We start from the raw sequence: 27,363 nt of genomic DNA, 5'->3' as shown, positions 1-27,363 counted from the left end.
GGCGGGAACAGCTCCGGCCCGCTGAAGGGAAAGGGGTGGGGGCGGGGCCGCAGGCAGCCAGCCAATCAGCAGCCAAGAGCTTCCCAGCCCCCCCCAATCAGAAGTACCGGTTCCCAAAACAATCGTTGCAAGCCAATGGGAAGCCCGCGCTGCTCGCGCTTCGCTCAGGCCGCCCCCGGGCTGTGCCCGCGGCCTCCCGGCAGCAGGGGGCGCGCGGGGGCGGCGGCGCTGCGCGGGCGGCGCGGAGGAGGCGCTGCCGCCGCTCTCGGTGTCTTTATCGCCGTCGCCGCCGTCGCGGCCGTCGCGCCCGTCCCGCCGGCCCCGCCTCCCGCTGCGCTCCCGCGGCCTCACAGCAGGTACGGGCGGGGGGAGGGATAGACACACCGCATCCCGGTGCCCCCGCGGCACCCCCCGCCCGAGGAAGGAGTGCCCCGCGGCACCCCCCGCCCGAGGAAGGAGTGCCCAGACGCGGCCGGCCCTGTTGCCGTTCCACCCCGCTCCCAGCGCGGGGAGCCGGTCCTGCCCGTCCCTTCCCACGCCGCGGGGCCGCCGCTCCCCGCTGAGGTGAAGCCGCGGGGTCGCCGCGCCTCTCCCGCCGGGGGTCGCGTGTCCTCCCGGCCGTGGCCGCTGTCGGTCCCGCCGGAGCCGCTGCCGGGCCGGGCCCCCCGGAGGGCTCTCCCCGGCTGCCGGAGCCGCTCGGCGCGAACAAAGGCGGCGGGCGGGCGCGGCGCGCTGGGGCAGCACAACCCGCGGTTCTCTTGTTGCGCCGTGACTGGAACAAACCCCGCAGAGCGCTGACAGTGGCGGGGCCGGGTCCGTCCTCTGCCCGCGTCCCCCCGGGGGGAGTTTTTGGGGCTTTCCGCGCTAACAGGTGCGCGGTGACCTCTGCCGTTCCTGCGGCTCGGGGACGGTGCCTGTGCGCCGTCGGTGTGCCCGGGCAGCTCCGGCAGGCAGCGCTGGAAGTGTTTTGTTACGGAAAGTCAGAACTGTCTTACAGGAAGTGGGAAAGAAACCCCAAACCAACCCCAAAACCAAAACCAGTAACGATACTCGAATATTGTCCATTGTAGTGACCAAAATCGAGTATCAAAATTTATCTTGGTTTAAATCCTGTTAATAAATCTGGATTTATTGGTAAGATGCTCTGCCTGTGATTAGGTTTTTGGATCTGTTCTTTACTGAAGTATCTGTGAGAACTGTAAACCGAAGTCTTCAAGCTTTACTTCTTAATCTCCTAGGGAAGTGAAATGACTTCACAAAGCATTTTTGTTCTCTCCTGTTTCTAACACGGATTAAAAAAAAAAGTAGCAAAGCCGTGAAAATAGAAAATAAATCTTGAAAACTATCTTATTATTTTGTGGATAGGGAAGAAGTGGGAGGAGATGCAACTAAATACTGTAGGTAAGTAAAGAGTGGGAAATTAGGAGGTCTTAAATTATTGCTATATGTTCTGTTTTCTTTTATTCGTTTTGATTACAGTCAAGTTCACTTTTTAGAAATAAAAGGTGGGACTGTTATGTCTGTGTTAGGTGGTTTTTTGAGCTGACATAATGGAATTCTGTGATTGTGGCCAGAAGTACTAGATTAAGCAGAGAAGTTAACTTCGGACTATTGAAACGTGTGTTGTGTAATGTGTTTCCTGTTTCTCCCCCAGCATCTTGCATGTTTGAAATGTCTCATATAACAGCTCAATGATGTGTAAGCATGAACATAAATGCTTTTACTATCTGAGGAACACATTTGTTTTGTGCAGATTTTGTACTAAGGTTTCTATCTTCCCTTCCTTATTTTGATGCCACTCCAAGTCAGATGAGCAGTTTACAATCTCTGTAAGGCATGGTTTAGTTTGCCCTGTAGTTTATTATCTGTAATTATGCTTTTAATCTGTCAGATGACTGGGATGGGCAATAAAACGGCTCTGACAAGTCTCCTTTCTGGCAAGGCTTATTCTGTGGTGGCATGTGCTCGATGTCCAGCTGGATCCTTGGCTGGGCTGGAGCTGGGGGTATTGGAGATGCTTGTGTGGGTGGCATCTCTTGGGGAAGCAATTTGGGTGTAGCTGCGTGCGTGCCACTTCTCACTTGGCTCTGTTGAGGCAGAGTTCTGCTTTCCTGTGCCCCTGGGGTTGGAATTACACCTATGTAGCTTTTAGATCCAAGTGCCTGAATGTATTCTGCTTGTTGCTGCTGTTAGTGGTGCAGGAGGTAGCAGCAGAGATAGGCTTTTGCTTCTAGTAGGTGAGAGGGATTTATATTGCCTGCCTCAATCATATCTTCACTCCTGCTGTTCTGTTTCAGTCTTGCTCTTCTCTTTGCAGTATTCCCTTTATTCTAGGATATAACTTCTCTCCTTTGGAGCAGTTTTCCTGTATGGAAACAGTGGTGAACTGTTGTTGGTGTTGTTTTATACACAGGCTTCTGGTTTCACAGATTCTGACCAAAGTTTAGACTCATGATGGTGGAGATGATGAGTTCATTTCTGTCAGAATTGAGGGGGAGAAGGCTGATGCTAGGATACAGAAGGGGTCTCTTCACTTGGTGTGATTTTATTCGCCAATTCAGCTGAACCACTGAGGCTGGTAGAGATCTCTCAACTGCAGTAATGACAGGATTTTCATTGTGCTTTGTACTGCATAGAAATTTGAGATTTCTGTCACCCAGTAAATGTGTAAATAGTGAACTTGGTGATACATGGCAGGAGGATATGCTCCTGTAATTCAAAAGAACACATCTATACACTATCCTTGCTCTGTAAATTTTAGTTCTGTGGAGAAAGTGAAGCAAGGATCACTGACTTCCAGTTGTTTTCAGCATTTAGGCCTGAAGGTGCAGAGAATAACTTAATTGAAGTATTTATAATAGCCAGAGCCATAAATATCTACAACAAACAATAACAGAATTATTTGGTCAGCTGAAGGTCATTAATTCCCAGAGGGAGTAGTTCTGGTCCCCAAATGATGTTATGCATTTTCACAGCATTCTCCATTCATCTCTAAAGAAGCAATGTGCAAAACTCTGTGCAAGAGGAGAAAGGATCAGTCCTTCCCAGTTCCCTGTCCTGTGGGACTGAATTTTTGACTGGGGGAACTTGTGTGCATGGCAAAATGTAGATGTTCTGTGGTCCTGCAGTTTAGAAATGAAAAGGCACAATTCTCTATAGTTTTACACCGTGGGACTTTCCTTTTTACAGTAGCCAAGGCCTATATTCTTTCTACAGAAAAACTCAATTTCTGCATTCTCTATGAATTTGTTCACTTGTGTTCCAGAGATTTGCTTTGCAGAGATAGTCTAGCAATTGGGATCAATGCCCTTGTGCCTGAATATGGCACTTGGTATATGCTAGATAATGGGAATGTTCTTTAAAATGTAACTTGAATGCCTTGGAATTGCTAAAATACAGAAAAGAAAAAAACTATCTTGCCATGTGCTGGAAGAAAGGCAAATAACCAGTAAGAGCCATAAGAGAGAAGTGGAGGTGCTTCTGCCTGCCTGCACTGGCACAGACCTATTGTCCTTCGTATCTCCTGCTTGTATGGGTGGACCAGCATCTGTCAGAAAAAGTGTCACTGGCTCCTGGCAGGGTCCTTTCTGTCACTTGGCTTTTGCTTCTGAGAAACAGGATGAGTTAAAAGCCTGTGATGAAGATGAAAAAGGATAAATTGACCTTTAAAATCTCTAGGCAGCTTTTTTTTCTTTACTACATTTAGTACATTGAGCTTGTATAGCTCAATTCTCTCATAGCAGCAGTCATAGAAATACTGCATTTAATGCAACAGTTAGTTCTTCCTGTGATGTTAATTAGTGATACATTAGTCTGCTTTTTTTTCCAGCTCTCATACTATTTTTTTCTTTATTTTACATTGTTTCTCTCAGTGAATTGCACAAAGAATAAAACAAAAGTACAGGCTTTGCTTTTCTTGTATTTTTTCCAGCAACACACAATATTTAGACTGTTTAAATGTATGTATGTACATAAGTTTATTTTTCTTTAAATCCTGTCCCTGCCAATGGGGAAGGGTTGTTGCTATATAGGCAGGGGTTTCATCTTGGAAAGTGGATGGATGACATTAAAAGGCAAGAGATGACTGGCATTTGCCTTGTATATAACTGAGTCTTAACATGTTTCTGGTTGCTTCAGAGGATATGAGGAAAATTTGGGGGGAAGAGATACTGTTAAAGGTGCTATCTGAAATTATTTTAAATCCTCTGTAAAATCATCAAATATTGGGGCAATTTGATTGTCAGAGTATTCTAAGAAAAGATAATCTTTGCCTGAATATCTTGTGGATGCAAATGAGTAGGAAAAAAATAGAAAACTGCTTTGAATATTAAATTTCAGCACTCACATATGTTCACATTTGCTAGCTATTCTTATGTATGCAATGCCAGTTTGTAACATTTCCATTAACTTTATTGTTGTGGAGAAATGGGAGCTGCACGTCCTCAAGTTCAATGTATCATTCTTTAATGTTCTGTTAGAGGTGCTAAATAAATGCAGGTGTCACTGTGTTGGACTTTTCTCGTGTCATTGCAAATTGGGGTGGAATACTGGGATTTCTTAATATTAGTAAAGCTGATTTTAATTTTGCCCAGATTGTGGCGTATGCAAGACTCTTGTGTGGCAAGGTATTACATTGTCAGCTGTTAATTTGCAGGACTAAAATGTGTTTTTCAAAGCTTACTTCTGAGGGAAAACATGTGCTACTATTCCTACTTTCTTTGGTTAGTGTGATAATTTCTTATTCTTACAACACCTTGTTTGAATTCCAGAACCTAATCAATGAGTGAGTAAAATAAAAACTATTCAGATCCCAAAGAAAATGTCTTAAGGCATTTACATATTAATTTCTTTGTGGATACACTGTTATTTATTAAAACCTTTATCATATAGCAAAAGCATAGTATATATTATTAACTTATAGAAGAAAAGGTGATGCATAAAATGATATGAAAAACAGTTAGTTCCTCTCTGGTAAGTAGATTACTGAGGACTATTTATATACCCATGTAAGCAGTAGCTGAGAAATTCCTGTTAGTGAACTGTCAGAGCTGTCCATGATATTTATCTAAAGACTGAGTTTTAGTTTCATGCTTTTTTTTAAGGCTTGCCCTTTCTGAGGTCACAGTGGGAAGTGAAGTGAAATGGGGACCTTGGAGTGCTTCCAAGAATTTATTTAGTGACCTTAAGAAAATTACTCATTTTTATGCTCATTTTAGGAATGTATTACAATAGGAATAACTTGTAATGGCTTGAAGTAGTCTGGACTTCATACATTCCTTTAAGGGGCTTTGGAAAGATTTGTAAACATTATTGGAGCTGGAGATTCTTCAATCTGTTTCCTTATTCTAAATCATTCAGAGAAAGTAGGGTATCTTCTGCAGTGTTTCTGTCCTCAGCTGGGATTTTCTGGAGTTTGCTAGGGGTTAGTTTGTTTCTCATTTTACTTTGTTTTCATTCTTCTGCCACTGATGTGAAATGGCAACCTGGCACGAAATACTGGCTTTTTTTAACTTAGTTTCAAGACTAACAGAATTGTACTGCATGTAGTTCAGTTTTTTTTAACTATAAATTCCTACAAAAAGTAATTTTTTTCACAAATCATACACAGTTCCTCTAGCTAAAAGCCTTTTTCTGAACTTGACTATTTTCAGAATAAAACTTTGTTCTACTGGTCATTTTTTGGAAAAATGAGTTGTATTCTTCAGTCACAATTGGGCATAACCAAGTACGATTGTGACAGCCTTCAAATAGCCTTATATTGAAGGTTATGCAGATCATTTTAGCTTGTTTAACTTGAGCATTTGTAAATCTAGTCAATTAAAGACACAAACTGAAAAAAAAAAATCAGTGATTGAAACAAATTAAATTGAATGTCAAGCTGATGATGTGGAATAAATTGAATTGAAATGTCAAGCTGATGATGTGGAATTACCTTGAAGTAGTTCAGTTTTTCAAGTGAAGTAGGTAGTATTTGCTACTGGTAAAGTGTCCAAGGTTTTCCCTTGGCTGACTGGTAGATATTAATAAAGCAGTAGTGTTTGCTTCTAATTTCACCCTAGTGCTTGGGGGATGATGAGATGCTGTACAACTAGACTTCATGGTAGCTTTCTCATCAATTTGGTTTTTACTAATAAATATACCAAGATCTTGAGTTTATTTCCATTTCAACAAGCAAATAAAAAAAGTGTAAAGCTCTTACAAGGGGGCAGTGTGGAACTGCAGCTCAGTTTAGCAGTAATCCCTGAAAAGATGGGCTTGTAGCTTGGTGCAGTTACACTGACAGGACTCTGCATCCTCTGGAGGAAGTGAATGGAAACCAAAGATAAATTAGAAGCTGGAAGAAAGGTTCTCAGCAGAAATATTGAATATTGTGTAACTGGGCACTGATGGGGGGGATGTTAGTTGTGACCTGGGGCTTCTCTCTCTGTTGCTCTGGGTGCTTCAGCTGTGTCAGGAGTTTGTGCAGTGCTTTCTGAAGCTTGGTGCAGAATCAGTTTTGTACAATGGACATAGTGTTGATGTGAGAGTGGATCCTTCTGGGCCAGATACACACTGAAGCACATTATAACAGCCATTTATCTCTCTTCCTTTTTGAGGAGTGGCAGATCCAAAAAGTGGATGTTCAGGATAACATGTCCAATGTCTCGGAAGAGAGGAGCACTAGACAACAGGACATCAAGAAAGGACTCCAGTTTATAGAGTATGATTTTGTGGTTTTTATTCTTGTATTTTCATTTACATGTTTATATATATATTTCTATGAGATGGATGGCTCTGGGAAAGACCTTTTGTGTGTTTTCTCAGAATATTTGCTAGCACTAACATGTTAAACAGGGAGCAGCTTTAAAGAAAAGACAGCACTTCTCTTTGTTCCCAAACAGAGCAAATGAAAGGTGAGAGGTTATTCCTTTCCTGCCTTTGAGGAAAAAAATAGCATTTAATCTTTTTTCGTGGGTAGAAAATGTTGGTAGCCTGATAATCCACCTTAAGAATAACTACATCTAAAACTAGGTTGCTACTGAAAGGGATGGGTTTGCTCTCCACTGCCTAAATGTTTCAATTTTCTGGAGCTAAAATTTAAGCTATTGAGAAATCATCCGAGTATTTAATTTTCATTTGGGTCAGTGCCAACCTATTTTGAAGATCCTGGCTATCTTAAAATAATTTTGAAAATTCATACTTGTTCACTGCTCATATATGGCATTCTTAGAAAACAAAAACAAAATCAACCAATCAACAAAAAACCCAACAAACTTCCCCCCGCCAAACTCCTGACCATTTAAAAACTGTTTAAAAACAGAATCTCAGTTAACCTCTATGCAGAAGGAAAAGATTTAAGGATTTCTGCTTTTCTTCCTGGAAATGTAGAATAAAGTAAAGGCCTTGTTTCTGTCCTAGAGAAAATCTCTATTGCATGTCATACAGAAGGACTTGACTCTTAAAATGCCTTTTGTGTCATTGGTATGACTTAATTAAAATTGATGTGGGTTTTTGATAGATAATTTGTCATTTTATAGTACTAGAAGATTGCAGTTCTCCTTATCTATAACATGGCTCTGCAGAGGAGAGGAGATGAAGGATTGCTCTTAAACAAAGAACAGTGATGTCTAAAATTCTCAAAGCATTCAAAACCTTAATGCACTTTGAACAGCAGAGTTCAGATTGACCATGTAACTTCAAAGGAAACTAAGCCATTAGTAATAAGAAAGCTCAGTTTTTTAATCGAAACTCATCTACAGCACTTTTCCTTGTTCAGTGCAGGCTATGGGCAATATTCAGAGATTTGCCTATTGCAGGCTTCTTTACTAAGAACCAGCATTCCTCAGTGTGATTGTTTTTTAAGCAATATGTATAATAAGTGAAGATTGTAATGTTTTTTTCTAGATCCACTTTGCCCTATCCAGGGACGCAAGAACAATATGAGGTAATGAAATCACTTTCTAATTTCCAGACCAGTTTTTAAATTGACCTGTGTTGGTATAGTTAATCTTGGTTTTAGTCACCATTTAGATGATAATATAATATGAATGGTAATTTTAAAAGTCTCAAAATTGAAACTGGACAACTACTGACATTATGATACAGGTATTCAGTTATTTGGGTGTCCTGAATTTATTCATACAGCAGTTGAGATGAAGTATTTCTCTGCTGGTATTGTGGATGAATTTGGGGCATTAATTGAGTAAAACAATGTGCTATTCTGAGTAAAGCTCAGAGTAGCAGAACAAAAGTAAAATAAAAGGACTTCAGTCACAGAAACCTCAGAACATATTTTATTTCTGTATGTGTTATGATTTTGCATAATTTTGGCTTGTATTTTCAGACTTGTCTTTTTAGTTCTTTATCCGGTGGGAGATGATTTCATTGGATTTGAGAACATATTAGATAAAAATGCTGCCATTCACATTTTGATGAAAAACCCCTTTTTGCAAAGCAGCTTTTTGTTCTCCTCCTTTGTCAGTTGCTATGGCTGCTGCTTGCTGAAAGAATATGTAAAATATATATACATCTTTGAGATTGTCTTGGCAAAATGTCAGAAGAAAAACACTAATGTAGACAAAAGTTTTGCATTTCACTCCGATTTCATGAAGTTGCAAGTACAAATTTTCTATTTAAAATTTTCCTTGGGAGTATGGAAGATAAACAAGAACTGCTGTTGATGAGTTCTTCTTTTCTTTGTTGCAGTTATTTATACGAGATCTTGTTAGAAATCTTTTTCATGAAGGAAATGATGTGTATCGAGAAGGTGATTGGAGAGGATCACTGAGTCATTATACAGAAGCTATAAACATAGCTGATTATGCTAATTCAGAAGAAGTCCATGTTTCTGATGATGTTTTAGAGAAGCTGCATGTGAACAGGATCGCCTGTTATTCAAATATGGTAAGCTTCTGTTTAAACTAGGTTTTCTCCAGAACAGGATGCAAACGGGGTATGAAGACATAGAGTCTAGTGAGTGAAAAGCTTTTGATGGCAGTTTGAAGATTGACATGTTTCAAATAATTTCTTTGGCATGTTCTTGAAAAGCTTTTTATATGTATAATTGAGGTATTTTAGTTACTAGTACTAGAATTAAGATAAAAGAGTCATGCTGGGCTTGGAATTGGATGGAATCGAATTTTTGTCCATTTACACTGCTGACTGCACTGAGTTGGCTGCTTTTGCTTTCTCTGTGGAACAAGATGGCTATTGTGAAAGAGCTACATTTCTTTGTGACTGTTCCTGGATTTTACGTAATGATGGCACTGCTTGTTTTTAGTTGCCTAATTTGGTGACTTAGCAAAACTTAAAAATGCACTGTGTAGTGGCCTTGGTGAGTGCTGATAGTGTTTCAGTACCTTCATCCAATGCAGTTCAGATTCACTATTTCCATGATAATAATTCTGATTAGTGGCTTTTGTTCTCTTTTCTCCTCCTAGGGTTTGCATGAAAAAGTTCTAGAGGACTGTGAGATAGCATTAAGATTGAATGAAAACAATTTCAGAGCTCTCTATCGCAAAGCCAAAGCTTTGAATGAACTGGGAAGCTATAAAAAGGCTTATGATGCTGTAGCAAAATGTTCTCTTGCTGTGCCACAGGTGGGTAAACTGTATACTGGTGATTATTTATAAAGTTTTGAAACATATACTTATTTCAAGACCAAGGTTGTTTCTTCTGGTTTGGGGTTTTTTAATGCACTAAAATATTTTTTATTCCTCTAAGCATTATGTTTTTCTTGTGGAAGTACAGACTGGGGACAGAGATTACAGTGCCCAAGCTCAGTTTGTTGTGTTAACTTTCAGCAGAAGAAATGCAGCAGGGGTCAAGTGCCATGAATGTTTGCAATAAGCACTGAATTAATTGTTAAAAATTCCCTATGATGTGAAGAGAACCCCACCATAATTATAACATACATTTATTCTTTTGATAACTGCATTTTAGCTTTCCAAGTGTTCAGTAAGATTGCTACCAGTGCACTGTTCTCTCTGTGAATCACTTGCTGTGCACCCTGAATCTTGGGCTCTGGATGTATTAGCAGGCACTGGGTGGTGTAGGAGATGATCTGTAGACTGAAATGCTGGTCCTGAGGATCTGCATTCTGCGATTGTTTGTGTAGTTGCGTTGTGGTTTTTTATTTGTTTGGGTTTTTTAGGAGCTAGAGTGCATCAATTGCATTCCTGCAGGGTTTTAGTTATATGCAAACCCAGTTTGGTTCTCTGGGACCCTTCATAATGCAAACTAGAATGCTGTGAGTGAGGATGGTTAAGAGATTTCACTTCAGAAATGCATTTCTGATTTGAACTTTCATGCTTATGGAATCTTTACATGCTTTGCTCAAAATAGACTGATCACAGGATAAAATACTGACTTGCTGCATATTCACCTTGCTGCATCAAAACTACGGTGAGACACTAGACAAAGTGTTGGGGATAGGTTTGCCTCTTGATAGAGAGGAGGTTTCAGTTGTGTTTCCAAAGACATAAACAGTTCATCTGAATGTGTAACTTTGGACTTTGGATCCTCACTCTGAGGATCTGAATGTTTTTGCTTAAGGTTAATAGGCCTTTATGTAAGTTTTATAAATAGCTTTTTCTAGCTGTAGGACATGATCTGAATACTAAATCTTAAAATATTTTCAATAGGTAGTTATAACTGTAGGACAGAGGGAAATACAATAACATTTTTAATTCTAATAGTATGATGCAGTGCCTCCCAAAATACAGAGTGCTCATTAAATATTCATCAGTGTCATGTACTAGCTCATATGCTAATCAGGAATATGGTTCTCAATTTGTGTAAAAGCAAAATGACAAAATCAACCCTCATCCCCTTAAAGAACAAATGCCCTCCTGAAATAAACAAACAAAAAATGTCCACCCACCAAAAAAACCCCAAAAAACAAAACAAAAAACAAAACCGAAAAACCCCAACAAAACACTTTGAATTTCTCTAGCTTTGGAAAGCCGTTCTATTATTTTAAATCCAGATGAGAAGGAGGATACTGTCCATTTTCTGTCCATTTTCTGTCAACATAGTTTTTGCTTGAGGGTAGCTGTATTTTCAGATACAGGTTTCAGATCTGTGTTTGTGAAAGGATAGAGCTACATTTTCAGACATGCTGCACGTAGGGATCTTGCAGAATACAGACTGAGATATAAACAGATATCTTTGCTTGATGACAGTACATGTAAATGATGAAATTTTATTTATGTCTTTTAGGATGAAAGTGTGATTAAGCTTACTCAAGAACTAGCTCAAAAACTAGGGTTAAAAATAAGGAAAGCATATGTTAGAGCAAAGGTAAGATTTTATTTTAACATTTTATGTTAAGGTTTTCCTCTTTTGATATCAAATTTGTATTTAATGAAAGTATCTTTTCTTTGTAGCCACCATCATCAAATTCGGTTTCTAGTGATGTATCAACTCAGGTAAGGTTTTAAATGTTCCAAGTGCAAGCTGCCTGTAAACTACAGGGAATAATTGTTTCATAATTTCATGATGATAAAGGGACAGTGGTGCAATTGACATTTTATATTAGAGGCTGATATTTGGGACTCTAGGATTCTGTTATGTTCAGTTTTGCTGGACACATATGGCAGACTAGGACATAAGATTATTATTCCAGTTATCTTTGTTGAATAAAAGTTAGCTAAAAGATGAAATCCAGTGCAATGCAAATATGTATTTTTCATGTCCTGAGGCAAGAGTGAAGTTAATGGATTTATTTTTTATTTCATTTAGTTGACAATTTTCAAAATGAAGGGTGCTGGGATAAAATCTCTTTCACTTTATATGCATTTATCCAAATTTGATCTTCATTAGCAGCTGAACTTGTATTTATCTTGCTCTTTGTAATGTGTCTAAATAGCAGTAGTGAAGAGGAGTTCATCTTTATCTTACAAAGTTCTTTCACAGGAATATAGACAATTTAGCTGTAAAGGGATGACGAAATGAAGGGACAGTTCATTTAAGATACCATTCAGACTCTTTCATTCCCTAAAGTGTCACTCTTGCTTTGGTTGGTTGGTTGCACATTTTTAGTGATACCATGAGTGGAATTCAGTCTGCAAATGGATGCTTTATCAAAAAAAAAATTTTTTGATCTTTGCATTACATTAGACTTTGTAAATTTGAGATTTTATAAAACCTAAGTTTGAGAGGGCTTCCATTCTTTCTCTGTAAATATGTATTTGAAAAATTTTAATGGCTCTTGTGGCTGAGAGGTATTTTTTTCTCATTTACAGAATTCTTCTGTAGAAGATATTGAGTTAGGTGAGTCTTGTGTTACATTACTAATGCTAGGGAGCTTAGATATGCCATACATATCTCATTGTATTAGGAAAATTTGGATGAAAATTCATCTGGTCATTTGAAAGAACTGGGGTAAAGTCTGATTTGTTTATCTCTAAACTGCATATTTCAGTGGCTGAGCAGATTTCACTTTGGCCTCCTCAACCTGATGTGGTTGTAACTGCTCCTGTAGTGATTGTCTCCATACTGTCTTCTTCAGCTTGAAAAAATAGGGAGGGGAGAATATGCCAAAGATTTAATAAAGTGTCACATCTGTAACTTTTTCTTTCTGTTTTAGCTTGAGTAATAAGTAAAATTGAGATGAAGATACACATAATTTGGAAGCTGATGGAAGCTGAAAACATTTAATGTGGTTTTGCTTAAACATTCTTCACATTTCTTAACTCACTCACCCTCCACATTGTCAGGGTAAAAGTAATGCAAGAACTTCGTACATCTTTGAACAAAGGTTCCAGTCATTCCCATCTTACCTATTTCAGATTTATCTGACCAGAAACAAGAGATGGTTTCTGCTTCTTCATCAAACTTTGTTTCTGAAGTGTCTAAAGTGTCACCAGTACCTGTACCACCTTTACCTACTGTTATGCCTCTTCAGATGGAAAAGGTTCCTTTGCCTTCTACAGTGTTGGCAAATGGAGGGAATGTTTCTTTCTCTATGCCAGAAGCATGTTTAGATTGTGGAGATGGAGATATAATTATAGGAGAAGAACTTGATGAGTTACTTGATTCTGTGCCTGATCCAGATGAAAGTGTAATGGTAAGACTTTTTTGTCTGTTTTCTTTCTTGAAAGATTCTCTTTATGAATGGGGTCTCATATTTTTATCAGGTGGGCTAGTGGTGATGTTTGTTACCTTTCCTGGTTACATTGAGCTGTCTTTGGGCATGGTCAGGTTGGTTTTTTTTCAGGGTCAGATGCTTGTAAATGTGGCTGTAAAGATAGCCAGAGTACTTCAGAAATGCTACTTAGAGAAAGTACTGTGAAAATTGAATTTGGACATTTGAAATCTGGGCTAGTGTGGTTTTTTGGGAGATTTTTTGTGCAAATTAAGCCTTGTAGAAGGCTTAATGAACACATGAACAGTGTATTGGAATGCTCACCCTCTAGGTGTAGAAACTATAGTTAAACATAGGCAAAAAGCTTTGCAGCAGAGTAGTACTTAAGCTGTGGCCTTCTAGGATGGTCACTGATGTCTCTGCAATCAGAACTTTGTCCAGATCGACCACCTGGCTGAACAGAAATAGACCACTGTGAGTCTGACTTTCTGTATTTTTAGAAGAGATATTAGAGAAATGCAGTTCTATGAAGTGTTGTTCCTGCTTACACCATTATATCAGACCTAGAGCAGACTGTGAAGCCTTCAGAATTTCAGTTTTTAGTCAAAATGAGAGTTCTGATTGATGAGCAGAGATGTCTGAACCTATTACCAAGGTTACTGACTCCCTGCTCTGGCCCTGCTGGTCATTTGGAGTATTTATTTTGTATTGCATTTGGATTGCAGTGTTAAATGAGGCTGTGGCACATTCAGTTCTGCAGTTGTGATTTTAAGTCCTCACTCAATTCTGAATTATAGCTGCAAATATTTAAATCAAAAATGCTTGAGTTTCTGATTTTCTGTTTTATGCACTTCATGTTTTAGAAGATGTGTCAGAAATAGAGAAAGTAATTCTTTTTAAGAGATCCTAGGATGTATGCCATAGTGAAAGCCAGAGGAAATACAGTCTTCCAAGAGAGACTGCAGTCTCATGGAATGTAGAATTGAGTGAGCTGTACTGAGTGAGTTGCAGACTGATAACTGGGGGAACGTGGAGTTTCCCACTGGGCAGACTGTGCAGACCTACTCACTCAACATCCAGACAAGGAGGAAGCTCCTTGGGATGGCAGGAAGGGAGGGGAAATTCCCCCACTTGGTGTGTTCTTAACAGAAATGTACAGAAGGATGTGTTACTTTCCATGGGAGGCAGGAATGTGACCTGGCCTTTGCAGAACATGTTATCATTTGATTGGATCTGAGGACTTACCTCAAAGCCAGCCCATACCTCTTTGCTGTACCACAGTTTGAATTTCATTCTCTTCTTTTAGAAACAAATCCTGTTGGTACCTGACTCTTCCTACTCTTCCCTGCTGTCTATATTTTTAACATAATTTGGAAATTCAACCACAATGAAATGGATAAAAAAATCCAGATCTCTTACTAACTTAGTAAGTGTCTGGTAACTGAACCTTTAAATGTTTGATCAGGGGATAATGCCTTGCAGCTGGGGCATTGTTTAGGGCTTGGTTACTGCAGCTCTGTGCAGGACTGTGGTGTACCTGTCATTGATGTTTTTCAGTATGTTTACAAAAACTTTGCAGAAACTTGGCTAAAAGAAATACTTTGGCAGTTTATGCTCTTGAGGCCTTTCTTGCTTGAACACTCTTTTTTAATTTATTTTTTTTCCAGCAAACTACAGGAGCCAGAGGACCCATTCCTGCGGGGGGTGTGGCTCCTAGTGTACCTTTCTCTGCCTCTTTGTTGGGGACGCTGCCAGTTACTGCAGGATTTGTTCCTTCAGCTTCTCTTTCAGAAATCTTTTCACAGCCTTTGGCTTCGTCGCTGGAAAACTTCTGTTCACCATTAAGCACTTTTTCAATCAGTGACCCAAAAAGAGGTAAGAAATGAGTCTTAATATGTAAGCTTTTATGATTATGAGAGTTGTGCATCAGCCAAGTGGTTTTCTTTTTTAACAAATTCGTTTTCACAGCTATTAGTTATATTTAACACATAACATTTGAGCTGTGCTAATAGTTTTTGAGTGTTGGTTGTATATAAGAATTCAAAAATAAAGCATTTGTTTCCTTGGGGTCTGCATAAGCATGCTCCAAGCTCCCTCTGTGTAGTTTTTCTGTATCCATTATGTAAATTTATTTGTTTCAGGTGAATAAGTTTAAAGAAGAAATACTCTTCCCTCAAACTTGGTTTTTTTAAACAATCTTGCTCTTACAGCTTAAACCATTTGTCATGATTTGGCAATAAACAAGAATTCTAAAATGGTAATGTAATTGTGTACTCTGAAAAGGTACCAGTATTACATGCTTGGATTCAAACTGCACAGACTGTAATTATGTAGTGAAATCAGGTATGTGAAATAACAAGATAGAAGTAACAAACTAGAAAAGATAAAATAGAGTTTTATCTTTAATTATCAGTGTTACAGGACTATGCTGTCTTTGGAACACAGCCAGATTTACGAAATGAAATAAAAAGTTGAAGAATCCTGTTATCCCTCTTTCATCTCCTCATTTTTTCATAGTCAGATATTGTTTATCTTGCTGCCCTTTTTGTACTGAACAAGTATTTTCATGTTGTTTCAGTATCTGCCTGTGAATCTGCCTTCAGTATCTGCCAGTACTGCTGGTGGTAACCAGGTGTATATTTTGAAGATGATTGCTTAATAACTTTTCAGCCCAGATGTTTACAAGGGGCTTTTACATAATTAAAAAAAAACTTATTGTAGCAAACAAAATAAAGGTTGGTGTTTGTTTAAAAACCCAAACCCTCTGATATTTCTCAGGATGATAAATTATTTTTTGCATGGGATGTTCTCGGGAACTTATTTAATTAAAATATCTTTTTATTCCTTTAGACATCTCAAGTTCAGCTTCTAGAGATGGAACACCAACACTTAACAGCAATAATTCCCCATTGTTTGTACGTATTTTTCATGTTTTTGCTCACACCAGTTCAGATGTTATGTGAACATAACACATATGTGAACACCTTGGAGGCTTCACACAGATCTGCATTTTTACAGCTGAAGTTTCTATTTTTAGAAAAACAGCACTTCTACAATTAAAAGTGGGTTCTGGCTGTGGGAACTTACAGCAATGGTAACAAAAGAAAAAATGTACAGAGGTTGTTTTATGTATGCAGATTTTGACTGATGTCACAACCATTATTCTAATTTGAGGAACCTGCTATAAAATACTGTTGAATTGTAAAATAACTAATATAAAATCCCTTATGATTTGAGTACCAAACACTAGGCATCCTGAAGAACTGTCCTAATACAGGAGCAGAGCAGATGCCACTCTGTGTCTGAGGATCAGTCTGCTGTCTGTGTTGCAGTTGTGCTGTGCATTTTCACACTGCTGGCGCTGATTGCATGGGGAAGGATGGCATGAAGGATTGCACCCTCAGGAGCCAGGAGGGAGTAATAATGAGCCTCACAGAGGTTGCTGTTCTGCCTGTACCTGTGTGGCTCTTGTTTTATGCTTAATTTGTGCTGTATATGTGGCCTTTGTAAAATCTCCATGTCCCTTCTCAGACATGCATTTGAAGTTCATACTATGGCTATGAAGAAAAATTTCAGTAGGTTAAATTTTAATTGTAGGTAAATACATTCTATGTATCAAGTAAAATATGCTTTCTTTCAACAGATCAATGGTCCTAGTAGTTTGTTTGGGTCCGAAAATTACATGGGAATTGCAGGCCAAACTAGAAATGACTTTTCCAATGTTTTTAGCAGTACAACTGCTAATATACCTGTATCTCCGGCACTGGCGGGAAGGAACCCACTGGAAGGCACGCATGAGCTAAGACAGGCCTGCCAGTTATGTTTTGTCAAAAAAGGTAAGGAGCTATTGGACTTGATGGAGTTGATTTTTTTTTTTCTTTTAATTTAAAAGTATAGATTTAAAATGTTCATGTTCCTAATTTAACACTGTTGGCTTCTAAACCGTGTTAATCCTGACTTGTTCTTTGCAGATGGAGCACGATCTTATGATTGGTGACATAATTCAACCACTGTTTTATCTTCTTTCCTCTTGTCTCTATTTCTTGTCCTAATAGATTTCTTGATTTCTAAACCCAGCACAAATGACCCCACACTTTCCCTGTGTGCAAGGTCATTCACATTCTGTATCCGCTTTCCTCCCAAACCCCAGGGTACTGTGAAGAGTGACACCTTTGCTCAAGACTAAATAAAACTTGCAATACTCTCTCTGATTGGCCATGGGGAATTGAACTGCAGTTCAAAGTACCTGGTAACCTTCACATCCCATCTGTTTTATTGTTCTTTCAAACTAATTCTAAATCATAATCATGAGGCTTCCAAACCTTAGTAATAATTAACTCCACTGTATTGACTTAAAGAAGCTTAACCAGTACTGGTCATTAATATAACTAATCTTTTAGGCCTGAGCTGTTGCTGTTAAACAGAGCCATTTTTTAAAGGCAAGAGCTTCTATTAAAACTAATCTTAAAAATAAGCATTGTGTTTGAAGTTACAGATATCATTGATATCGATATACTAATAAAGAATTGTATTGAGACCTTTAGGGGATGACTATTGTACCCTTAAGAACTTCCATACTAGTTTAAAATTATTTTTACTAGAAAAATCCACAAAGTGATGTTGGAAAAACCATAGAACATATTCTGCTAAAGCTGGAGCTGTATCATATTGGTGAGAGTACTTAGCATGTTCTAGCTTCACTTTTTGTGTCAATGCATCTGCTTCCTCTGTTTCTTTCCATCTCTATCAAAGCCTTTAAGTGTCTCCTGCTTTTACTGCCTTTTGAAATTATACTGTTCCATCATCTTCTTGTCCAGAGAAAACTGGGTCATGCTCTTGTTTTTCAGTCTCATGAATAGCAAAATTCACTGAGCCTTGCTCATCTTCAGATCCTCTTCCTGATGTCTTCATTTAGTACCATCCTAAAGAGAGAGTTTGAAGCTAGGTGTATTTTTGTTTCCAAAATCACAAAGTTCTGGGATTGGCATTTATCTTTTTGGCATGCGTGAACTTCCTACTGAGTGTGCTTTGTCTCTGAACATAGTACTTCTCCTAATAAAATAAATGTTGAAGGTTGAGAGCCATTTACTCATCACTGGAATTCACCTGCATTGACTTACTATACATTAGCAATTTAAGTTTTAAACTAGTGTTATTGGAATGCATACTTTGAAAAAACACAGCATTTGCTGACCCCAAGAAACCTTAAGGTTGTAACACAGCATCCCTCCCCAAATATAAAATAACTTGTGGGTTTTTTCTTGCTGAGACTGCCTTTTGTAAGTATTTGGGGTTTTTTTCTATTTTGCTCAACATGGTGATTAATGACTTTTGGTTCTTCAGAGCTGCTGGTGCAAGTAGGAATTCTGTACAATGTGTTTGTGTACTTTGCTTTTGGGCTTCTGTGCCAGCGTGTGTATGGACATGTTCATGTTTGATGCAATTTATGCCAATACAAGCAATTTTCTGTGATTGTTTCAGGTCCTAAATTATTGGATTACGCTTACCATCCCAATTTAGAACATAAATGTAAGAAGGATATTTTAATTGGCAGAATAAAAAACTCTGAAGATAAATCGTGGAAAAAAATACGTCCAAGACCAACAAAGACACAATATGTGGGACCATATCATATATGTAAAGGTAGGTGTTACAGAGGGTAACCTGGTAATGCCTATGCTACAATTTAGCTTTTCCATAGTGAAGTATAGAAGGAATTTTTAATTTATCCTTATGGGAGGTGGAAAAGGAAGTTCTGGGTTGTTTATAATTTCAAAGGCTGTAAGGAGAGCCGTATCTTGACCACTAATAGATTATTGAGAGAACAGGCAGTGTGCTTCTGTACTGTTCTCCATCAGGAATAATTTTGCTTTTGAGTGTTGGATGATTACTGTTAAACACAGCAAAAAAGAAGCATTTTTGTTAGACTTTCGCAATGTGAATCTCTAATTAGGATGTAAGCAAGATGACTTGTGGGTTAATGAGCAGCTTTATTTGAGCAGAGGATATTCTGGGTTCTCAGCACCGTTGCCCTAGATTAGTGCAGGATAGTTGATAGAGGTGTACATTAGCTTTTTTGAGGAGTTTTACATTTTTACCAAATCATTCAGCATAGTGTTTTGCTTCTGTTAGATTTAAATGACAAATTTACAATAGATCTCTGTAAGTTCTTTATTAAAAGTATTTGAAACTATTATAGTGGAAATTTTAAGATGAATTCCCAAAAAAAGTTGTGTAAAAGCAATGCCCTGTTTGATGCTGTCCTTTGAGATGTGGCTGCTGAGGAGGAATGCAGGTACCCAGGCCACTGCACATTTGCCTACTGCCAAGAGGAGATTGATGTGTGGACGCTGGAGCGCAAGGGAGCCTTCAGCAGAGAAGCTCTTTTTGGAGGGCCTGGGAAGATCAACTTGACTGTGTCCCAACTTCTTCAAGAATACCACGGATTATTTATGTTTCTTTGTGAGGTGCTGCTTCATTTCTCGTAACACAATAAAAACGGTAATAGATAATATTAAAATATGTGGAAAGAAATGCTTTGGTTCGTGCATGACTATTTTGTAACTTTTGAAACAGATTTCAGTAATTATCTGGCTGCCTTTAGATTAGAGACTAAATGAAGTATCTGTTAAAATCTTTAGGGTAAGATATATTTTTAATTGTCTAAAATATATACTGTAAAATTACCTGTTTTTCTATTCCAGAAATGTTTTGATCACAAGCCCAGAATAATAAGCAAAAGGAACAAGGATAACTCATCTTCTTGTTCTCACCCTGCTATGCATGACTTTGAAGATAACAAGTATGTTTGAAATACCGTGTCTATAAATTGTAATTTAAAAGCAAGGGCAGTTTTCAATACTGACTTCGATTTCTTACCTGTTGGTCAGCTTCTCTTCCCTGCTAACTGTTATGCTTTGGCAGTATAGGCAAGACAGGCTTAAAGAGCAAGGTTTGACAAATGTAACCATGTTAAAGTGAGCTATTTCTTTATCAATTATTCAAAATTAGTGGTGTTTGCCCTCATCTTTGAATCTTACGGGATTTGGTTCAGGTTGTTTATAGCTTATTTACCGGTGAGCTGTATTGCTGTAAATAGATGTGTAATGTTAAATTAAAACAGGAATTCTAAAGTTGCTCTTTCTTTGATATGTTTTGGTTATTTTGCTGTAGTTTTAACTCAGGCTTACCTTAATTCCAGTGTACAAGATAGTCCTAAGGACCATAGTCCTTATTAACTCAGTTGATAAAAAATAGTATGAGTGTCTTTAATTATTCTTGGGAAGTTTAGAAAGGTTTTATTGTTGTAATAGTATAAAATAAGTTTTGGAGAATTAAGAGACTTTTGTCTTTCTATGATGTAAAAGTAAGTGGGAGCATTGGAATTGCTTTGTTTCTATTGCTGTTCCCTGTATTGAGGAAGCACTGCTGCTACAAGAGCTAGGCTGTTACTGTTCTGCATCACCTCTTCCTTAAATGGTGCTCTATAAATACTCCTTTATAGTATGTGGGTTAGTAATTGGATCAGGATATGTACTTGAAAGTGGGCATGATCTGCTTTTCTTCTTGGAAACCAGTGATCCAGCTGGATTGAATTCAGTAATGCTTTGCAGAAGAGGGACTCTGGGTTCCCAAGAGTACTGTTTGGTGCTGTTTAGTGTGTTTATTCAGCTTCGAAACAATGCTTAGATGTGACCTCCTTCTGGGAACTTTCCTGACTTTTGGATTTCAAGTAAATGTGTATGAAGGATATTTGAACAAGCTGTGGTGCAGGATGGTTATTTTAAAGACTATCTAAAGCTGACTGTTTTCAAAACAGGTGCCTTGTCCACATTTTGCGGGAGACTATGGTGAAGTATTCCAAAATCCGCCCGTTCCAAGTTCGGTGTCAGCTGGACCTGTGCAGACATGAGGTGCACTATGGCTGCTTACGAGAGGATAAATGCTTTTATGCTCACAGTCTGGTAGAGCTTAAGGTCTGGATAATGCAAAAGGAATCAGGTGTGTTTAGTAAAATGCTCATTTTACTCTTCATTGTATTGCCACTCCTTCCTTCTCTTGACTCTCTCTGAAGTTAGCAGCTTGGGATCAGTGCAGGAAGCAAGGAGGAGCTACCTGGTGCCTCTCAGCTTGCATTTTGGAGAGGGACATACAGTGTAGGTTTTATAATTACATTGGCATTAGAGCTCTAGTACATTACATTTAAATACTGAAAGATGCACCTTAATGTATGTGAACAGTCTGTTACTTAAAAACCTTGTATGCTCTCCATGGAATGATGCAGGCAACATTTCTGGTTTGGATGCCCTCACAATGTTCTTAAATGTGTGTGCATTTGTGTGTGTTTGTATGGACATAACATCATATCAGTGATGTAAGTGCAGATCATGTATATCACACGCGTGTCAATACTTACACAATACACAAAAAGAAAAATGGACCAAAGCTTTGGGGTTTCAGTAGCATTCCAGTTTAAGCTTGTCTGTAAGGCTGCAACAGTCATAAATACTCAAAGACTGTTTCCCTTCCTTTACAGGTATTTCACATGATGCTATAGTTCAAGAATCAAAGAAGTACTGGCAGAACATGGAAGCTAGTGCACATGGATCACAGGTATTCTCATCTTTCCATTCAACTAATTTTGCAGTGACTGTGGTGATGATACTTTTTTTAATGTGTGTATATAATGTAGCTTATTTTAGAAGTTACTTTTTTAATGATTTCCAAATAATCTCTTTCAGTGTAGGCTTTCTTCATCTTGCTCAGTTGGACTAAAATGCCTGCTCTTTTGCTGTGCAATTCCTATTTTGCTTTGCTTGTTCTGTCCCAGGTTGAACATAAAATGTAAATATAAGTTCAAAGTTAGCTTCTCTAGGGCAATTAATTATCTTTACAATATGCAGCGCTTTTATGTGTTTAGTTTTGTACACATTATCACAACTTCAGGGTACATATACCTAAATCAGAAAAAAGTTCAATAAAAAAATGCATTTGTTTAGAAATGTCTAATTTGAAATGACAAGGTGAGCTATTACAAGGCATGCAGTGTAATATCTGCTTCCCAACATGTATTGAAATCTCTGCCATAGAGGGTAATTAATAATTATGTATGGATATCTTTGCAGATAAAAAAAATACCTTTTATTGTTGTTAATTTTTTTGCTTAAGATTCTTGGGAACCAAATGAAATATGGATCACTTAATTTGAAGATGAAGTTTGTTTGTGGGCAGTGCTGGAGAAATGGTCAAGTTAGTGAGCCAGACAGAAACAAAAAATACTGTAGTGCAAAGGCAAGACACCCGTAAGTAAGATCAAACAGTGAAAATTCTACTGTTTTGTCAGCCATTTCAAACCTCTTTTGGGAAGCTGTTGCTTCTTAGGAAAGAGTCATACAAGGAATTAAAAAAAAAAAAAACTGAAGTAGAACAGAGTTATCTCTTTGTGGTATGCTAATAATTGGTGCTGAGAGAACAGTTTGATGGCTACCAAAGTGTTTGTGTTTTGGTTTTGGAGGGTTTTTTTTGTATTAAGAGTTTTGGTCAAATTTCTATAGAACTTCATTAAATCTTAAATACATGGTGAAAGCTTTAAAAATAAACTGTCTGAGCTTTCCTGGTTCTGCTTTTGTGCAGAAATTGTGGTTTGTTTGGTTTTTTTTAATAGTATTTTCTTTCCTTGAATGCTTGTGGTTTCCAGATGGAGCAAAGATCGCCGTGTGGTGCTGGTAATGTCTAATGAACGTAAGAAGTGGATGACCATTCGTCCTCTGCCTGCAAAGAAACAAGTGCCTCTGCAGTTTGATGTATGTTAACCTCAAACTAATGGTTTGGTTAAGAAAATAGATAATAGTCACTGGAAAACACTAGCAATTGGGCTGGTTTCATCAGTTCTGTAGAAATTCCCATGGGAGTTGGTAGGAAAACGTTCATAGTGTTTCTACAATGTTCAGACTTAGGAAAGCACTGATCTCATGTTACTACCTAAGTCATTACTTGTCAGTGGAAGTAAATATTTCTGAAATTATTTATACTTATCTGGGGTCTGGTAGTGTGGTAGGAGGCAAAAAGCACTCATAGTACTTGCATCCAGCAGTTCTCTTTTTCTAACTATAAATGAAGTTTTTTATAAAATAAACATTTTATTTTTCACATTATATAAATGTTTGACTGGGAGGGGAAACACTATCCAAGACTGAAAAAAAAATTAAGAATTCTACTAGCATCCATTCTGCTTTATATTCTTAAGGATTTCTTTAAATTCATGTTCCAGTTGTGCAATCATATTGCTTCAGGCAAGAAATGTCAGTATGATGGAAACTGCTCATTTGCTCACAGTCCTGAGGAGAGAGAGATGTGGACCTATATGAAGGAGAACAGCAGTAAGTAGAAGAGTAAATCTAACATATTGTAAATCCAGCTGTTCTGCTTTTCATTCTTGTACTTCAGTTACTTTTTAATCTAATTTCTTTCATTATCTCTTGTAGTAAACCTTGCAGGTGCCCTTGTCTTTGAATTTAAATAAACCCAGACCAGGCATTCAAAAATAGTATTAAATAAAAATAGCTGTATTGTGTATTCATTGCTTGATGGGTTTTCTAACAATAAAGTAGTCTGTGTTGTTTTTTTAGCTGTCTTAGAAATACTGATCCTTGCAGCAATATTAGTTGGTGTTTGTATTGCTATGTGCACACACATGGATTCATGGAATTACATATGGGGGAATCTATTTGCAGAACAATCCCCCCAGTGTATTTACTGGGAATTGCCATTCACTTTTTGTGGCTGACTTTACTATCCCATTAGTGTTACTGGGGAGAAAGCATCAAAAATCAGAAGTAATAAAGGACGTAAATGTTAAATCATGGTCTACAAGAAAGCAAACTAAATTTACCAAAAGCTGTAACACACATGAGATTAGTTCTTTGAAATTCAGTGTTGATATGCAGCAGCAGAGTTGCTGTCTGTACTTTGGGTGCCCATTCAGAAACTTGTAATATCTTGCTGTCCCCTGGAGAGGCACAGAGAGCTTTTGGTAAGTAGCCAGAGATGCCTCTTCCCCTGGCTCTTAATCTCTGAACTGTCTAACTGTCAACATTTGTTTCCTTCCCTTTTTCTTCTTAGAATAGGTGGGGACTGAATTATGCTCATAAATTCAGTCATTTATCTAGTGTTCTCAAACTCTTGCCTTAATTGCTAATTACTTATTTTAGCTTCTGCTTTCATTAGTTCAAGACTTGGAGCAGTTGTATGACATATGGCTAAAAACTCAAAAACCAGAAAAAGGAGATGATACAGCTGCTCAGGCAAGCAGAGAAAATGGGAAGCAAATTCATATGCCAACTGACTATGCTGAAGTTACAGTAAGTAATCATGGGTATAATCCAAATCCAAGCATATGGGGGTTTGTTGGGATTTTTTTTTTCCCCCCAGTCAGTAACTTAGGTTGTTTCCCCTCTTTTCTTGGTGCTTCCTTAGACCATAGATGACTATACTAAATGTAACTGACACTGTACATCAGTTTTTCTAAAGCCAGTGGAGATCCTAAACTTTAGGTGATTGTTTAAATAATTCTGTCTGTTTAGGTAAAGAATATCCCACTGGCCAACATAAAGAAAACATTCAAACTGTATTAGGAGAAGTTCTGTCCTTACAGCATTGAATTTGCAATGTTTTGTTTTCAAATTCCTTGTAAAACAGGTGGATTTTCATTGTTGGATGTGTGGGAAGAACTGTAATAGTGAGAAGCAATGGCAGGGTCACATTTCTTCTGAAAAGCATAAGGAGAAGGTTTTCCACACTGAGGATGATCAGAACTGCTGGCAGTATCGCTTTCCAACTGGATATTTTAGCATTTGTGATAGGTATGTCTTTTGTAAGGTGGTAAAAATGCTGAAAAATGACAGGTGATCGTTTAAATAATTAAGGCAGTTACTAGTTCTGAACAAAGTTTCTGGTATTTCTTGATTTGCATACATCTTTCAACAAGGAATTAAGTAATTAACAGTATTTTAACATGATAGAACTCAGGCAGTGAGAAGGTGCCTAATTTTGGAACCAAATTAACTGCCTGTGTGATGTTAATGAATGGTAGCAAGTTCATTGCAGCTGTGTGAAGTGAATATTGTTGGTATTATTACAAGTTTCCTTAGGCATCTGTGTATTAATTATAGCCCAAGAATAGTACCTAGCTGGACAGTGATACTGGAGCTTTATGGCAAGGAGAAATATTGTTAGCATCAAACCAAATTTGTTAAAATTGAGTATTTGTTACTAGAAATTATTTATGAATAGGTAGAAGAGGACTTCCAAGATCTGTTGGTTTTTCCCAGAACTGGTTGTATGTTTTGCTGCTCCCTTTAGTTCTTAAGTGCAGCCTGTTTTACCTGACTTCATTAGATTTTTTTTTTTTTTTTTTTTTTGTAAATCTTTTGTAAATTCCTTCCACTGTTGGAATCGAGCATTCTGGAGTTTAAGGTTCAGTTTGCTGGTGCAGATGTCTTTGTTACTCCATTTTCAGCTGAAGATTTTGAGTGTCTTGAAGATCTTGAGAATCTGCATAGCAGAGAAAGCAAGTTATTTTTCATTTGCAGTCTTAGCATGTCCCTTTACTAAATTTTTAAGTAGCATTCTAAATGTATTTGCTTTGAACATAACAGACCTTGGGTATGCAGCATAAAGTGAATACAAACTGGCATGTTAAGGTGTTCTGAGTATTCTAACCTCAAATTTAGTTAACAGGGGTAATTAATTAGTTGGATTTTTTATACAATACTTTAGCTTAGTGAGTTAAATGATTAGGTATTTATTAACATGATGAGCTTGATGATTTCAAGCATTAAGTGTCTCAGTCTAAGTAGGAACATGAAAAATAGAAAGAAAAGAGCCATCTGTTGTCCTCTTGTAGATATTTGTCAGCTGGGAAGCAAAAATACAATCAAATAAACAGAGTTAGTATAATCTAACTTTTCAAAGTATATACTCTTGCAGGTTTTTTTTTTGTCCTTACTATGCAGTTTATTTAAAAAACATGACCTGAAGAAAATATAGACCCAGTAGTGATCATGGTAATTCTGTGAAAACACTGTTCAAAATCTCTCTTAACAGATATATGGCTGGTACTTGCACTGAAGGAAACAACTGTAAATTTGCCCATGGAAATGCTGAACTCCGTGAGTGGGAAGAACGAAGACAAGTTTTAAGAATGAAACTCAGCAAAGCAAGAAAAGACCACTTGATTGCTCCCAGTGATAATGACTTTGGAAAATATAGTTTTTTGTTTAAAGATTTAAACTAATACTGAGATGACACATACATGTTATCAGCTGGAAGCATAAACCAGAAAATTTGACAATAATCAAAAGCATGTGACAGAAAAGCTGCAGGTTTTCTGCTTTTATTGGCATACATTGTTCCTCCTGAACAGCAAAGTATGGTAGATTTAGGGGGATGGAGCAGACCTGTCTGTGCTCTCATGAAACAGAGTGGTGATTAAAAAAATCTGAAGTATTATGTGCTTACTCACCTCCTGTTGGACAGAAAGTTAGGAAATAGAAGGGGGCAAGAGTGGTTAAAATATCTAGGAAGCCCCCTAGTCTCAGACCTTCAGTTGAAAAACTTTAAGGTATCAAGGTATTGCAAAAGAGAGTGTTAGTGGGCTAAGAAAATGATGGATGAAAATTCTTCAGATCTTTTAATGGAGAGGATTTGTTTAAAACAAAGTTTGCTACTTATCTATATGTAGGTTGCTAAAAATGATTTTCTTATTAAAGATTTTAAACAAAATAACCATTTAACTACAATATACGTTGAATGGGTATTTTTTCTCTATTTGTATGTTTCAATATAATTTACTGAAAAAGGATCTTGAGAGGAAAAAAGTATTAATTTTTGAAAATGAAGTAGTTAAAATTCTGTTTCTTGGTCTTTGCTGTTTAAATGATGATTTTGAAAGATTACACTTGTATGTCAGTGTTGTGTATTATTGTATGGACTAATGTTGCCTGTAATAAAGAGAACTTTACACAAAGCTGTTTTCTGCATGTAGCCTCTCAGGATTGAGATTTTGTAAAAACAGTGATTTGCCAGTTAGCAAAAGCTTGAGCACCTGTAGCTAAACATTCACTGACTTGGTATTTGTGTCGCTAGTGGCTCGTTTGCAGTTTTGTATTGTCATTAGCTCATGGCATCACTGAAGTAACAGAAATGGCCAGTAAGTTGTGATATAGGCAAGCAATTTGGAGCTTCGTGGTGCTGGGACACGTTTTCAGCCTTGGACATGGACATAAACCACTGCCTCA

At 37.8% G+C, this 27,363-nt stretch overlaps 1 protein-coding gene across 3 annotated transcripts; it reads left to right on the top strand.

Annotated features, from left to right (window-relative positions):
• The first annotated feature begins 232 nt into the window (after positions 1 to 232).
• ZC3H7A (zinc finger CCCH-type containing 7A) lies at positions 233 to 27,092 on the top strand. Of its 3 annotated transcripts, none has more exons than XM_059861260.1 (23): positions 233 to 356; positions 6,597 to 6,700; positions 7,885 to 7,924; positions 8,686 to 8,883; positions 9,420 to 9,578; positions 11,200 to 11,280; positions 11,367 to 11,408; positions 12,225 to 12,252; positions 12,771 to 13,048; positions 14,734 to 14,941; positions 15,917 to 15,981; positions 16,710 to 16,902; positions 18,548 to 18,709; positions 19,337 to 19,533; positions 19,771 to 19,868; positions 20,886 to 21,067; positions 21,603 to 21,679; positions 22,235 to 22,368; positions 22,764 to 22,869; positions 23,337 to 23,445; positions 24,293 to 24,426; positions 24,764 to 24,927; positions 26,171 to 27,092. In XM_059861260.1, the coding sequence occupies exons 2-23, from the start codon at positions 6,633 to 6,635 to the stop codon at positions 26,358 to 26,360; spliced, it is 2,913 nt and encodes a 970-aa protein (XP_059717243.1). In that variant the 5' UTR covers positions 233 to 356; positions 6,597 to 6,632; the 3' UTR covers positions 26,361 to 27,092. The 3 variants fall into 3 exon arrangements, with proteins under 3 accessions (XP_059717243.1, XP_059717245.1, XP_059717244.1); XM_059861261.1 differs by lacking the exon at positions 233 to 356 and adding an exon at positions 1,360 to 1,401; XM_059861262.1 differs by lacking the exons at positions 24,764 to 24,927; positions 26,171 to 27,092 and having other exon boundaries at positions 24,277 to 24,339.
• Positions 27,093 to 27,363: the final 271 nt, after the last annotated feature.

This window comes from Haemorhous mexicanus, chromosome 17, assembly GCF_027477595.1.
Source record: "Haemorhous mexicanus isolate bHaeMex1 chromosome 17, bHaeMex1.pri, whole genome shotgun sequence".
In the NCBI taxonomy this organism is placed as follows: domain Eukaryota; kingdom Metazoa; phylum Chordata; class Aves; order Passeriformes; family Fringillidae; genus Haemorhous; species Haemorhous mexicanus.
Note: the sequence above shows the minus strand (reverse complement) of the source record. Positions and strands in the feature narration are given on the sequence as shown.